Source organism: Pollicipes pollicipes, unplaced genomic scaffold (genome assembly GCF_011947565.3).
Source record: "Pollicipes pollicipes isolate AB1234 unplaced genomic scaffold, Ppol_2.1 Scaffold_5724;HRSCAF=6776_pilon_pilon_pilon, whole genome shotgun sequence".
Taxonomy (NCBI): domain Eukaryota; kingdom Metazoa; phylum Arthropoda; class Thecostraca; order Pollicipedomorpha; family Pollicipedidae; genus Pollicipes; species Pollicipes pollicipes.
In genome coordinates this window covers 19,172,813-19,187,190 of record NW_023596746.1, presented here as the reverse complement: position 1 = coordinate 19,187,190, position 14,378 = coordinate 19,172,813, and the positions used below count along the sequence as shown (strand labels likewise).

General features: G+C 64.6%; 1 protein-coding gene across 1 annotated transcript; it reads left to right on the top strand.

Annotated features, from left to right (window-relative positions):
• The first annotated feature begins 257 nt into the window (after positions 1 to 257).
• LOC119102777 (serine/arginine repetitive matrix protein 2) lies at positions 258 to 9,885 on the top strand. The gene is made up of 13 exons (XM_037226230.1): positions 258 to 761; positions 936 to 3,880; positions 4,194 to 4,245; positions 5,164 to 5,261; positions 5,587 to 5,674; positions 6,187 to 6,381; positions 6,812 to 7,021; positions 7,145 to 7,525; positions 7,813 to 7,905; positions 8,341 to 8,498; positions 8,815 to 8,965; positions 9,287 to 9,434; positions 9,809 to 9,885. The coding sequence occupies exons 1-13, from the start codon at positions 258 to 260 to the stop codon at positions 9,883 to 9,885; spliced, it is 5,100 nt and encodes a 1,699-aa protein (XP_037082125.1).
• The last annotated feature ends 4,493 nt before the right edge of the window (positions 9,886 to 14,378 follow it).

Sequence of the window (14,378 nt, the reverse complement as noted above, 5' to 3'; positions counted from 1 at the left end):
TTTGGAAAACCGTTCGTGTGTTGTATTGTTGCCCGTGTCTAATTTTCGGTGCCAGAGTCGGGTTGTGTCAGTGTGAGTCGGCCTTCTGCGTCGTTGTGGATGCCGTTAAGCATGCAAGGTCTGCTCGAAGTCGACGTGTCGAAATGCGCGGCGCAAAATGCAATCCTGGCTATCGGTGGGTGCCACGGTGTCGCGGGCTGCCTGCATGTTCCCTGATGGCAGTGACGTCATGTTTCAGCCGTTACTCGCCGAGTGCCATGTACGACAGTGACAGTGGTGTGGACGAAGAGGCGGCCCGCGCACCGGCAGCCGCCCAGCCGCCGGCGCCGGCGCCGGAGCCTGTCGTCGTGCCCACATCCGTGTCGCAGATCGCACCCAGTGTGCTGAAGCGGCTGCCGCCCGTGCTGGGCAAGGAGCAGGCCAAGAAGCGACTACTGGCCTTCTCGGCGGCACGCCAGGGCGCCATCAAGAAGCCGCCGGTGCCGCCCAAGCCGGTGAAGACGGCTGCCGCCACCGCCGAGGAGGAGGAGAAGCGGCGCAAGAAGCGCGAGCGGAGCCCGCTGCTGATTGAGCAGATCAAGCGCGAAGAGGAGGAGCTGCGCGAGACGCTCAACCTTGGCCACTTGCCCAGCTCGGCCATCATCATCGGCAATGCCACCAGCATCATGGCTTCGATGGCGTCGATGGCGGCGGCCAAGAACCGCGACGCGCAGGTGGCCGAGGAGAAGGCGAGCATCGAGGCCGCCGTGGAGGCGGCGGCCGTGGCCGCGGCAGCCGAGGAGCCAGCGCTGACGCCGGCCGCGGGCGAGGCGGCCGCCCCGCCGCCGGTCGTCGCCGCCGCCGCCGCCGCCGCTGCCTCCGCTGCCGCCGCTGCCGCCGCCTCCGCCGTCGCCACCACAACCGCCGCCGCCGAGCCGACCGAGGAGCGGCGCCGCAGCCGCAGCGCATCCCGGTCTGGCGGCCGGCGCCGGCGCAGCCGCAGCCGCAGCCGCAGCCGCAGCCGCAGCCGCAGCCGCAGCCGCAGCCCCGAGCCGGTGAAGCGGCGCCGGCCCGACACGCTGCCGATCGACTGGCGCGAGTACAAGGACGGCGGCTACGAGCCGGACGACATCCGCAACATCCGCACAGAGCTGATCCGGCGCAAGCGGCGCGACAGGGACGACCGTGAGCAGTATCGGCGCCGGCGGCGGCGGCGCCGCTCACGCTCCTCCGGCTCGGGCTCGGCCGGCCGCGACTCGTCGCCCGAGGAGGAGCCGCCGCTGCTGCGGCCCGAGTACGACCACCGCATGATCGTGTACGTCAGCGTGGTGGGCCGCACTCGCGCGCTTGAGTACCCGCGTGAGACGGTCAAGACCACCAAGACGCGGCCTCACGTGACGTACGGCGAGAGCCTGCGCGTGTTCTCGCGCACCAAATCGCGCAAGCGCGTGCTGGCGGAGGTGGACGAGACACGGCGCGCCGAGCTGGCGGCCTGGTGGTCGAGGTCGGAGCCGAGCACGCCGGCCGGCCCGGCCGAGCCGCTGCGCGAGCGGCCGTGGTACTCTCGCGACCCAGAGGTGGACGAGGTCGCGCCGCCTGAGCACGACGAGAAGGCGCGCTCTAAGTGGGACTCGGACGCAGAGGCGACGGCCGGGCCGCGTCAGAATGGCCGACAGGCGGCCGCAGAGCTGGCGGCCGTGCAGGAGGCGACGGGGGCCAGCCAGGAGCCGACCAGCTCCGAGCCAATGGAGGTGTCGTCGACGCGGGAGGAGCCGCAGTTGGCGGAGGCGGACACGGCCGGCGGAGCCGAGCCGGGCTCGGCACATGAGGAGGAGGAGGAGGTGGCGGAGTCCCCGCCGGTCGTCGATGAGCGGCCTCCCCAGGAGGAGGCCACCCAACAGAAGAGGGACTCTGTCAACGGCTCGGAGGTGGAGCAGGGCGTGCGGAAGGGCGATGACGAGGAAAAGGGTCGAAAGAGGAAGGACAGCGTCGGCGAGGAAGTGAGTCGAAAGCGGAAAGACAGTGTTGACGAGATGATCCGAAGGCAGGAACAAGATCGTGATCGTAAGTTGAGCGGGCAGAGGAGAGGAAGTGTGGAGGAGGCTAGCCGTAGCAAGGGGAGAGAAAGTATGGAGGAGGTGAGCCTTAGTAAGGGGAGGGAAGGTGTGGAGGAGTCGAACCGTAGCAAGGGGAAACGAAGTGTGGAGAAGGAGAGTGGCGGTGAAGCGGCCGACAGAAAGATGAAAATAAGCGGGGAAGTTGGTCACCGCGAGAGGAGGGAGAGTGGAGGTGGTGTGGCGGAGAACAGCCGCAAAGATAGAGAAAGTGGCTTCGAAGCTGCCGATCGAAAGAGCAGAGAAAGTGGGGAAGAGGATAAGAGTAAGCGAGACGAAAGTGGCGATGATGTGGCGGTCAGAAGGAGGAAAGATAGTGTAGAGCGCGATGGCCGTAAGAGGGGAGGAAGTGACGATGAAGGGATGAGCCGCAAGAGGAAGGAAACGGAAGATGGAGAAGTTGCAGGCAAAAAAGGTGGCGAAAAACCCAGTCGCAAGATGAGGGAAAGTGTAGAAGAGGTGGACAACCGAACATGGAAGCAGAGAAAGGAGGAGAAAGAGGTCAGTCGAAAACGAAGTGAAAGTTTTGATCGTTCTGGCCGAGACAGAAGAGAGGTTGACGACAATCGACGGGACACAGGCGACAAAATAGACGGTGAGGGAGACCGGAGCAGGAAAGGCAGGGCGAAGGAGGATGTCCGAGGCGGCGCTGAGAAAGAGTCTCCGGCTGCGAAGCGTAGCAGGAGAGATAGGTCAGAAGATCGGGCTGAATACGCAAAGGAAAAAGGCGGTGATCGCAAAGATAGTAAAAAGAAGCACAAACGTAGGTCCGCAAACAAGGAGGACACGTCCGCAGACGACGATACAGATGATTCGGTAGCTGAAGAGAAGTCCAAGAGGTCTAAAAAGAGCAAGAAAAACAAGGATAGGCGTCGTGACGATGATTCTGATGAGGACAGGGTGGAGAAGAAAAAGAAAAAGAAGAAACACAAGAAGGCTGCCTCAGAAAGTGACTCGGACTCGGACGAATCGGTGGACAAGCCTAAAAAGAAGAAGCGCCACTCCAAAAAGAAGAAGAAGAAGGCCGCCGACACCTCCTCGGAGTCCAGCAGCGAGGACGAGTCGCCGAAGAAGAAGAAAAAGTCCAAGAAGAAGAAGAAAAAGAAGGGCCGCTCGCGCCAGCGCGACCCATCCGACACCAGCGACGACTCGGACTCGGACGACGGCGCCGGTGCGGGCGGCAGCGGCTCCAAGAAGCGCTCGCGCCGCGAGGGCGGCGACGACGGTGACTCGGAGCGGCGGCGGCGGCGGCCCTCGCGCGACGGCCGCCCGTCCGAGCGGCGCTCGTCACACAAGCGGCGCCGGCGGGACAGTCCGAGCGATTCAGCCGAGAGCGCGAGCGCTAGCACCAGCGACTCGACTGACAGTGCCAGCGACCAGACCGATAGCGAGGTAGAGCGGAGCGGCCTTGTGGTGAGCGATGATCAGATGGAGCCCAGCGGTCTGCTGGCGAGTGGTGGTCAGATGGAGCCCAGCGGTCTGCTGGCGAGTGGTGGTCAGATGGAGCCCAGCGGTCTGTTGGCGAGTGGTGGTCAGATGAAGCCCAGTGGTCTGTTGGCGAGTGGTGGTCAGATGGAGCCCAGTGGCCTGCTAGCGAGTGGTGGTCAGATGGAGCCCAGTGGTCTGCTGGCGGCGAGCAGTGTGATGGAGCCCAGTGGCCTGCTGGCGGCAGAGGTTCGTATGGCGCCAAGCGGTCTGCTGTCGGGAGGGTCCGGCTCGCCGGAGCTCGCGGTCGCTCGCGGCCGCTCGCCGTCACCCGAGCTCTACAGTCCGCGGGCGGCGCTGCAGTACGAGGCGACGCCGTCGCCGCCGCCTGGCCAGCGACGAGGAGGACTGCGCGCCCGCGCGCTGCCCATCCCCTGCGCCGGCCAGCGCCCGGAACGCGGACGCGCCGGCGCCTCTGGTGTCGGAGCAGCGCTACTCGCCGACGGCCGTCTGGGAGGCGGAGGAGGAGGCCACGGCCGCGCGCGACTCGCCGCAGAGTGCACCGCGCGCTCGCCGCCGCTTTACCGACTTCCCGGAGCCGGCGGCCGCACCCGCGCCCTTGGCCGTGCCCGTGCTGCGCGGCGGTTCGTCGCCGTACGACCCGAGCTCCCCCAGCTCGCTCTACGACCCCGGCTCGCCCACCTCGCCGCAGATGAGCCCTGCGCCGGCACGGGAGGAGTCGCCCCGGCCGCTCACACCGCCCTGTCGGGAACCCACTCCGCCACGTCAGGAGTCCACCCTGCCGCGTCAGGAGCTCACCCTGCCACGTCAGGAGCCCACCCCGCCGCGTCAGGAGTTCACCCTGCCGCGTCAGGAATCCACCCCGTCAGGTCGGCAGCCCAGCGCGTCGAGTGCATCGCCGCCTCGCAAAGGCTCCCCGCCGCGTCGGCGGGCCAGTCCGTCACGCCACGAACGGAGCCCGCCGAGCGCGTCACGGCGCAAATCAAGCCCGACACGCCGCAGGTCGAGCTCCCGCAGCCCGTCTCGTCGGAGGTCCAGCCCTTCACACCTCAGGGGCAGCCCATCGCGCAGAAAGTCGAGCCCCTCACGGAGCAAGTCCAGCCCATCGCGTCCTCGTCGCGAGTTAAGCCCGCGCAGCCCATCTCGTCGCAAGTCCAGCTCATCATGTCGAGGTAGCACGTCCAGCCCACCTCGCCGGACGTTCAGCCCATCAGGACGTAAGTCCAGCCCTGCCCGTCGCAAGTCCAGCCCATCCAGTCCACGACGGCGTAGATCCAGCCCGTCACGTCGGGAATACAGCTCTCGCAGCTCGCCGCGTCGCAAGCCCAGCCCGTCGCGCCGTCATCGAAGCCCATCGCCCCGCCAGACCAGCGCCCCGGTCCAGGCGGCGGCGCGTCCCGACAGCCCGGCGGCTGTGGCGGCCGCCTGGGCTGCTGACGCCGTCCCGCCTCTGCCGCCCTCTTCCGGCCGGCATGAGCCGGAGCCGCCGGCCGCCGGCGACTCACCGTCGCTGCCACTGCCGCTGGAGCTGCCCGTGCCGCATGAGATCCCACTGCCGCCGCCAGCGCTGCCGCCGGCGCCGCCACCGGCCGCCATGACGCGCCTGCCGCGCGAGCTGCCGCAGGTCTCGGACATTGCGGTGCGCGCGCCGCCGCCGCCCAAGCCGATCGGGCTCGGTATCAAGCTGGCGCCCGAAACGCACGCTGCGGCCGGTGGCGCTGGGTGCGTTCGCCGAGCCGGAGGAGGCGGTGCGCGCGGCACCGCGCTGGTCGCCGGCCGACAGTGACGAGGGCGCGCCGCCGGGACCACCGGCCGTGGAACGGCCGCCGTCGCCTGAGCAGCCGCCGCACGTGGAGGGGGCACGGGCGCCTGAGGCGAGTCCTCCCCCACACCAGGCGGAGGAGGCGTGGGTGGGGCATGGTCAGAGTGACGGCCGGGAGGAGGCGGGACCATCCGAGCCGGTCGCGCTCGTCTCCCCGACCCGGCCGCCCAGCCCGCTACCGCCGCCGTCGCCGTCGCCGTCGCCGACCGCCGCCCGGCCCGCCAGCCAGTGGGCGACGGAGAGTCCGCCGCGCGCTGCTAGCCCTCCAGAGGAGAGCCTGCCGTCGACCGACAGCGAGAGCGAGGAACAGATGGTTCAGCATTCCCCCCGGTCTGAGCTCCAGTCTCCTGCCATTCCCCAGCTCAGACAGGCTAGCCCCAAGGAGCTGGCGCTCGAGAGTCCTGCGAGGCAATTTCAGAGTCCGGACAGGCGGTCTGAGAGTCCCAGAGCGCGGTCCAAAAGCCCCGAATCACGGCCCAAAAGCCCTGAGTCACGGCCCAAAAGCCCCAAATTGCGGTCCCAAAGTCCTACGTCACGGTCCAAAAGCCCCGAATCACGTTCCAAAAGTCCTAAACCACGTTCCAAAAGCAATAGAGGAAGGTCTGGAAGCCCCAAATCCCAGTCTCTGGAGAGCCATGAGAAACGGCCACAGAGCCCCAAGTCTCGTTCGCGGAGCAGTCCTACCAGAAGGTCTCGCAGCCCGAAATCTCGAGCCCAAAGCAGCCCCGGCGGCAGATCTCGCAGCCCAAAGTCACGGTCCCGGCACAGCCCCGGCGGCAGGTCCCGGAGCCCTAAGGCGCGATCTCGTCACAGCCCCGGCGGCAGGTCTCGGAGCCCCAAGTCTCGCTCTCGCAACAGTCCGAGGCGGCGATCGAACAGTCCGAGGTCGCGATCTCGCAGCAGCCCCGGCCGCCGGTCCCGGAGCCCGAAGTCTCGCTCGCGGAGCGGCACGTCACGACGCTCCAGGAGCCCCAAATCTCGCTCTCGCAGCGGCACATCGAGGCGTTCGAGGAGCCCCAAGTCACGCTCTCGAGCTAGCCCGGGCCGGCGCTCGCGCAGTCCCCGGAGCCGCGCACGCGCCAGCCCCGGCCGCAGGTCGCCCACGGCCCGGTCGCGGCACGGGGCCAGTCCCAGATCCCGCGGACGCGGCAGCCCAGCCCGACGCTCCAGAAGCCCCAAATCTCACGCGCGGCGCAGCCCGCCGCGGCGGTCGCGCAGTCCGCGCGCGCGCTCCCGCGGCAGTCCCGGCCGGAGGTCGCGCAGTCCGCGCGCGCGCGGCCGCAGCAGCCCGAGCAGGAGATCGCGCAGTCCGGGCCGGCGCGCGCGGCTCAGTCCGGTGCTGCGGCCCGGCTCGTCCAGTCCGGTGCGCACGGCGCCGCACTCGACGCAGGGCGGCGGCCCGGACTGGAGCCGGCTGCCGTCGTCCTACCCGGTGTGCCCGGCGGTCGAGCCGCTGCCGCCGCCGCCGCTGCCGCTGCCGCAGCACATCCCGCTGCCGTCGTCCAACCTGCGCCAGGTGACCATCACCGACGACCCGCCGCCGTCCAAGGACTTCAGCCTGCAACGCAGCCTGGCCGACTCGACCATCAGTGACTCGGAGCTGACCGACGAGCGACTCAACGACGACCTGTGGAACGTGGCGCTGAATCAGCGCTCGGCGGTGGCGATGGCGGCGCCGGCGCGGCAGTCCCTGGACGAGCGGCTGGCGCTCGAGCACGGCCTGGCGCCGCAGATGGCGCTGCCGACGCCGCAGCAGCTGTGCCGGCCGCCGCCGGCCGCGCCGCCCTTCTCGCAGCCGCCGCCGCCCGTGCAGCGCTCGCGCTTTGTGCAGGTGGGCAACATGCTGCAAGTGCTGCCGCCGCCAGACGCCCCGGCGGAGTTCGACCAGCCGCCGCCGCCGCTGCCGCCGGCAGCCGCGGCGCCGACCGCCGCGCCGGCGCCCACGGCCACAGCGCAGCACATCACCGAGACGCTGACGCGGCTCTCGCAGGAGGTGGCCGCCGCCGCCGCGCCGCCGCCGACGGCGCCGCCTAACTGGTACTTCCCGCTCTATCAGCCGGCCGTCCGGCGCCGCCGCAAGGAGAAGAAGAAGAAGCGCAAGCGAGAGAAGGCGGAGACGGAAGAGGAGATCGGCCGTAAGGCGGGCAAGCTCTCCAAGCGACAGGTAGGTGAAGGGCTGATGAGCGCCGCTGCCGTTCAGCCTGGTCCTGCTGATGGCAGCCAGTGGACAGTCACCTGTCACGGACGTTGACAGGTTTTTGTCAGGAGCACAAGAGACGTCTGATGTTTTGTTCACTAGTTTATGTTATGTAATAACATGAGTTTACGCTGCTTTTTCTTTGTTTCTCTCTTCCATTTTTCTGCCGATAGGTCCGTGCTTTGAGCGTTTGCTGGTGCTGCCTTGTTTCTCGTGTCCGTTTACTGATTTCGTTTCTCGATTATGTTCATCAGAAGAAGAAGCTGGACAATGATTTGGAGGCCACCATTGCCGGCGGAGACCCGTCTCTGCCAGACATCGACGACGAGGAGAAGGCGCTGCTCAAGGTGAGGCGCCACGGCGGCGGCGGCCAGACGGCTCGTCCGGTCCAGGCTGGTCGCCGGTATCTTGTCTCAAAGTCTGTGTGCTCGGCTCAGTCTGTATGCCTGGCTCCGTTCAGCGGCCGTGGTGGGCGGAGCCCGCGCGCCGTTGATTGGCGAGCCGGCCACCCCTGTCTGGGAGCTCTCGGTGATGGCCGTCACGCATGCCGTCCCCACCCATGGTGTTCCATGGTGTTCCATGTATCCCACGGTGTTCCAGCCGCTACCGGGGCTCGGATGGGCAGCCATCGTATTCGCGACGCTTTGCCGTCACTCGTCGGCCGGCCGGTGGGAATTCGTTGGGCGTTCGCCTCTTTTGGCCCACCCCGCCATCGTGTTAGAATGTACACTGGTCGACGGCACTGGCGGCGGGCGGCGGCTGACCGTGGCCTCCACCGGCAGGAGGCCATGTCCGAGGTGCCTGATGTGGAGGAGGCCGAGTTCGCCGGCTCCGACCCGGACGCCGAGGAGGACGAGGAGGAGGAGGAGCAGCAGCGGCCGCGCTCGCCCGTGCCGCTGCCGCCGGCCGAGCGCAGCATCCTCGTCATCGACGGCTTCAGGTGGGCGACCAGTGGCGCCACGGGTGGCTCCCGTCCAGTGGCCCAGACGGCTGTCGGACCGGCGCTTAACGAATGCGTAGCCCACCGTTATTTTGATCAAACCGCATGCTTGTTGAGTTGAGTTAGATTTGCCCCCTGTCAGCCACGTTCCACTCCCACCGCGACTCCCAATAGCTCAAGCCTGGTGAATTCCACACTGGTCGGCGGACGTGCCGACGGCGCCGGTGGTAGCCAGCTGCTGTTCGGTCAGATCTCTGGTGGTCCCCATCGCCTGTGTGCCCCGACGACGCTGACCGACGGCGTCTCCGTCCGGCAGCAAGGACCGGCTGGAGAAGCGGGTGGGCTTCGCGGACGGGTACGGGCCGGGCGAGGGCTCGCCGTCGGAGGACGAGGCGTCGCCGCCGCCCTCGCCGCCGCCGTCGCCGCCCAGCCGGCGCGGCCGCGGCGGCCGATGGCCCGACATCAAGGTGAGGAGGGTCGCCGTGTGACGTACGTCAGCGCGCCGCGCGGGCGGCTGGTGAAGGGAGCGGCGATGGCGGCTCGACACGCGGATCTGTTGTCCCGTGCCGCTGTCTCCGAGGGCGAGAAGGGAGCCGGTCATATCGTCAAGCGTGTTCATGCAGGAAATGGTGCCGCGCGCTGTTATTGCGAATTGGATAGAAGTGCACCTGAATTTCAGCTTGTATTAGAGGCTATTGCTCGAATGTGATGTGCGCCGCAACAGCGCTATATAGCATGCGCTAGGAAACCCTGGCTGATTCCTCCCACCCCTCGCCCCCGTCTGGCAGATCAAGGTCATCCGTCCGTTGCTCGAGGACGAGGATGAGGGTGCAGAGGAGGCGCCACCACCGCCGCCGCCGCCGGGCAGCCCGCCGCCCGACCCGTACTACTACCTGGGCCCGGCCGGCCTGCTGCTGCTGTACATGCAGCCCATCGGTGAGAGGCAGCCGGCCCGCCGGCTCGGTGCGGCAGAGGGTCGATGGCATCCCCTCTGTCGGAGATGGTCGATGGATCCCTGGCGTTCGTCCGACTGGAGTCGTGTGGCGTCACGTGATGAGATCGGGCTGAAAGACAATACAAGTGTACATCATCACCTGTAATTCTGTCGGCACGTGTGCGTTGCTTACACTCAGATGGATATCTGTCCATTTCGGCTCCAGCCGCCTGCCGCGGTGCCGGCAGTAGTGACAGCCAAGTGACAGTGACCTAAGGCGGCGTGTGTGCCGCGGCTTGTCCCAGCGCTGTGTACCTGTGAGCGTACGTGACCGGAGGCTGCGGGCGCCCCCCTGACCGCTGCTCTGTCCCGGCAGACGCCGACGGGCCTGCGCTGGCGGCCGACCCGCTGGCAGCACCGCTGCCGGCCCTGGTGGCGCCCACGGTCGGCTGAGGCACGGCCCCGCCTCCGCCGCCCACACGGTAGACGTCGCCAACGGTCGCTGTCCCCCCCCCCCCCCCTGGCCCCGACCCCCGCCCGCCCACTCCCGCCCCCTCCCCCTCCCCGCGCGCTGACCAGGCGCCTGATGCGCCGGCGCCGCATCCATGTAACTGGTGAACGTTGGCTCAATTTCATGCTGGCGGCCCGAGCTGGCTTGGCGTGCTGGTCGGCCGCGCCACACTCGTGGTGTTCTCGGACCCCTCCCCCGGATCGGTGTAAATACGCATGGGCGGGAGTCGGGCCGCACGGTGCCAGCCGCGCGGTGGCTCCAGCCAATCGCACTCCCGCTCGTGTGTGACGTGCCGCACAGGACGACCTCTGATTGGCCAGTCGGCCCGCCCCCAGCGGCTGGGCTGCGTGCGCGCATGTATCCGTATATGATAGCCGGCGTCTAGAATAAAGTCTTGGTGTGAGCCCCTGGTGGTGATGATGCCGACACTGAGAGAGCAGTGAGCTGACTGTGCCCTGACTTTCCAGCCGGCAGGGCACGGCCGTGTTGTGTCCGTGCGGCGCGTTGTTGGTTGTTTACTGCGCGGCTGTTGTGTTGGCCGTCCGGACTGAGCTTCGTCACACGTGCAGCGGGCGGCCCAGCTCAGCCAGGTACGCAGACGGGTCCGCACGGGGCCGCTGGGCCGGGTGGCGCCCGGCCGCGGGCAGCGCCGCGCACACACGGGCACACGGCCTCTGGCTACTCTCGGTCTGCTGGGGCACAGCTACACGGACGGGCCGTCACTCTACGCACAGCCGAGCTTGCATTCGAAGGCTATCTCGGTACAATGGCCGCGACAAACACCCGCTGTTTCAACCTAAACTTGAGCTGCAGACGGATGGTTAAGGACAGATCTTGTCCTGCTCATGCATGGGCGTCAAGCGACTCTGCGCTCGTCACACCGCAGAGCGCCATAAATCAGACAGGCCTTGTGTGTGATGAGATGTACCACGGCGCATGAATACCAAGGTGTGCTGGATATGTACTGGTCGCATGACTCAATCTCCACATGCGTGCCTCAAAAGCAGAATGATCTTCCAACTGCTGAGCGAGACTTGCGATATGAATACTTTCGAATGTCGTCTCGACAAGTCCGAGCTGAAGTCATTGCTTTTGGTTTAAAACGTGCTTCGTTCGTTATAATCCGCCGTCCTCTATACTGGTGCCCGCTTGCCACGTGTTTATGGAGGGGAGTGTGCCGCCATTAGCTCCACAAAGGCAAACGATTGGATGTGGTGTTACAGCTTACACGGGTGATGAATACGGAAGGTGACAGCTTACACGAGTGACAGATACGGAAGTATGAGTAACAGCTCACACGGGTGACGGATATGGAATTATGTGGGTGGGTTAAGCTTTCAGCGTATCGCTGCTTTGGACACGTTGTGCGTACCAGTCATGAAACGATGGTTGTATTCAGCAACGAAAAACCCGCTCAAGTTTCTCGACATCTGCGCTTAAGTAAAACTCGACGGACTTCCCGGAGACTGCAAAGTCGGTGGCTCGTCGGCTGTAGTATGGTAGCAGGCAGTGTCTTGCGTTGCATCCAGACTACGACGACCTGGGGGAGGTCTAATGGGCCTGGACCGCGCCACTAATGTGTGCGGCGCGCAGGACCCCGGTGCAGTTGCCGACGAATCGTATGTGTGAGGCCGCGATTGAAAATATTGGAATCCGGGGCGAAAGATGCGTTGTTGATACCGCTCCATGGTAGTAACCTCGCGGTTTTGAATGGTATTGAAGTATTTGGCAATGACTCATTCAGTTTCATGATTTATGAATTATTTCGTGTGCACAGGAGCTTTGGGTGGGCTCGACAAGACAAAAAACGTTTGTTCCGAGGAGAATTATTGTTACGGCAGCTTTATCCTGGCTATGCTTCTGTACTGCCACGGTGGCTTCATGGCCTGGCCTCCTATAGCCTCACGTCCCTTATATATATATATATATATATATATATATATATATATATATATATATATATATACGGAGAGAGAGGGAGAGAGAGACAGAGGCATACACAGACTCAGACACAGACACAGACACAGACACAGACACAGACACAGACACAGACACGGACGGACGGACGGACGGACGGACGGACAAACAGACAGACAGACAGACAGACAGACAGAATCTAAGGAGTCAAGGTTGTGAATGAGCATGGAAAGCAAGTTACCGTGAATGGCTCGCACCAAAGCGTCGTTCAGTTGGGCCGTGTGGGACGATCTCCGCGCTGCGGGAGTGCAGGGCGCCGGGCCGACCCCGCCGGGGCATCGCCAGACGCTGGGTTCTAGCGCACCTCGCGGCCGCTGCCGACGGCCGACTGGCGTCGCGTGGCAGAAGCCTGAGCTGAGGGCCGCCGCCGGCGCCGGTGGGACCAGCGGCGGCGCCCGACAGCGAGCGCCGCCCCGCCGCGCGCCCGGCTCCGCTCGTGGTGTGTGACTGCTGCGGCCCATGTTTCAGAGCGCCAAAGCCAGCGCAGTGTGTCCACAAGCGGACTGGTCGGTGCTCGCCGCAGAGGACGGCTGTGGCGTCGGCGGCCAGCTGTCGCCGCCCTCGCGTGCCTGGCCCCGTGTCCCTGTGCCTGTGTCTGTGTCCGTGTGTGTGATCTCGGCTTGGTCCGATCCGTGACCCGCTCTGTGGGCACACCCACCTCCGGAGTTGACATGCTGGGTGCCGCCCAGCGAACCCACACCGAGTCATGCTGCAAGGCGATGGCACCGATGTGATCAGGACAATTCTGGCCAGTTGGTTGCTCTGCTTCCTGTGCCAAGTGATGAATGGTCACCCTATTTAGAGCTGCGTCAAGTTCCACAAGTCATGTTAGCGCAAAATAATTGGCTGTGATTTACATGTCACATTCACAATCATCAATGCCACACACTGCGCATCCGCTCCCATCTCTGTATCATGTTGCGGCCACAATACAGGCACCGCCCAGGTGGGTGTGGCCGCTGCTAGCCAGTTGACTGGCTGCACATTTTAACAATGGCGCCATTCAAGTAGTCTCACGGATTTGTAGTGTTCGAACAGGACACGAAAGCCGGATAAATTGACAGAATGAAGGCTTGTTTGTAACAGTTTTGTCCTTTTCGTAATGGAAGGAATCTGTAAGGCGCATTACATGCAAAACATCTTTACACTCTGAGAACATTCGTGTCACGCCGGCCGCTTGAAGCTTTGGTTCGGCGTGCAACTCCTAGGGGACGTGCGACACTGAGTCACCGTTTTCCACGACTCCTGTTTATCCTGCAGTTTGGGCCCGGTCAGTTTGTCGACATTGCAGTCGGCCGGATTGCTGGGTGGTCACAGCTGCGTGAGGAGTGTGCCCGAACGGAACAGTTACGATTCTTGAGTATCGGTGTGGATGTAGGTGTGGTATTCCCGGCGCGCCACCGACGCCAGCTGCTGGACGTCTCAGTGGGTGTGAGTTCAGCATGATGGAGTATTTGGAGGGCCTCGCGATGGTGAAGGAAGTTCGTCAACTAGCACAATATTTCAGCAACAAAACTACTAAAGGATGTGTTCAGGTGTGCTGCACTTAGTGACAGGCCTCCTTGTGCCACATCGAAAGCTGAAGTGACTGAAATGGCACAAAAAACGAATCCAACGGATATATGAGAGCTGTCCATGCATTACGGACGTTTGTGTGTGAGTGTATCAGTAACGCAAGCAGGGGGCACGTGCCCCCTCCCCCACTTAGGTTCTGGGTGGCTCAAATGGCTCCCCGAGACCTATGATTAAGGGCTCGAATGACCCGAGAGGCTGACCGGTGGTCGTATTCAGGGACCCGGCCCGCAGGGCTGGGTACTCCTACTCAAACGAGAGGGCTCTGCCGTGCTAATCAGGCGCCCTGGGTCGATAAGGGCCTATATGCCTGTCAGACACCACCAACAACGTACGGTCGGCAGGGGCCTGATGTATCATTACCCGAGCAGGGGCAAAGCAGAGGCTAGCGATTTACATAGGTCGAAGCGCAGCGTCTGTCTGGATCTCACAGCGATCTGACAGCAGAGGGCCTGGTGTTGGCAAGAGCCGTGAGCCGACCGGAGGTAGTGTTTGAGAAGGCCCGAAGAGCCTAGGGGGCCCACCGGGACTGGCGGTCAAGGGCCCGATTGGAGAGCTGAACGGGACGAAGGGCTGGTCGAAGTCTTATTCAGGGGCTCCGACCTGCGGAGACGGGCCCTCAAATGGCAGAACGCTTTTTGCGCCGATCGGGGACCCCTGAATTGATATGAACATATGTCGGCGTGAAATGCCAGTCAGAGGTCCTTTTGCACCGTTTGACGACCCCCTGAGACAATGCATGTGTCCCAGTCGGCCAGAGACCACGAACATCGAACAGTTGGTTCCCTGCAGTCTGAAAAGGGTCCATTTCTCAAGAGGGGTGAGGATAGGACCCGTGGACCCAGACCAATGCCACGACTTGCATTGGTCTGGGTCCCCGAAATAA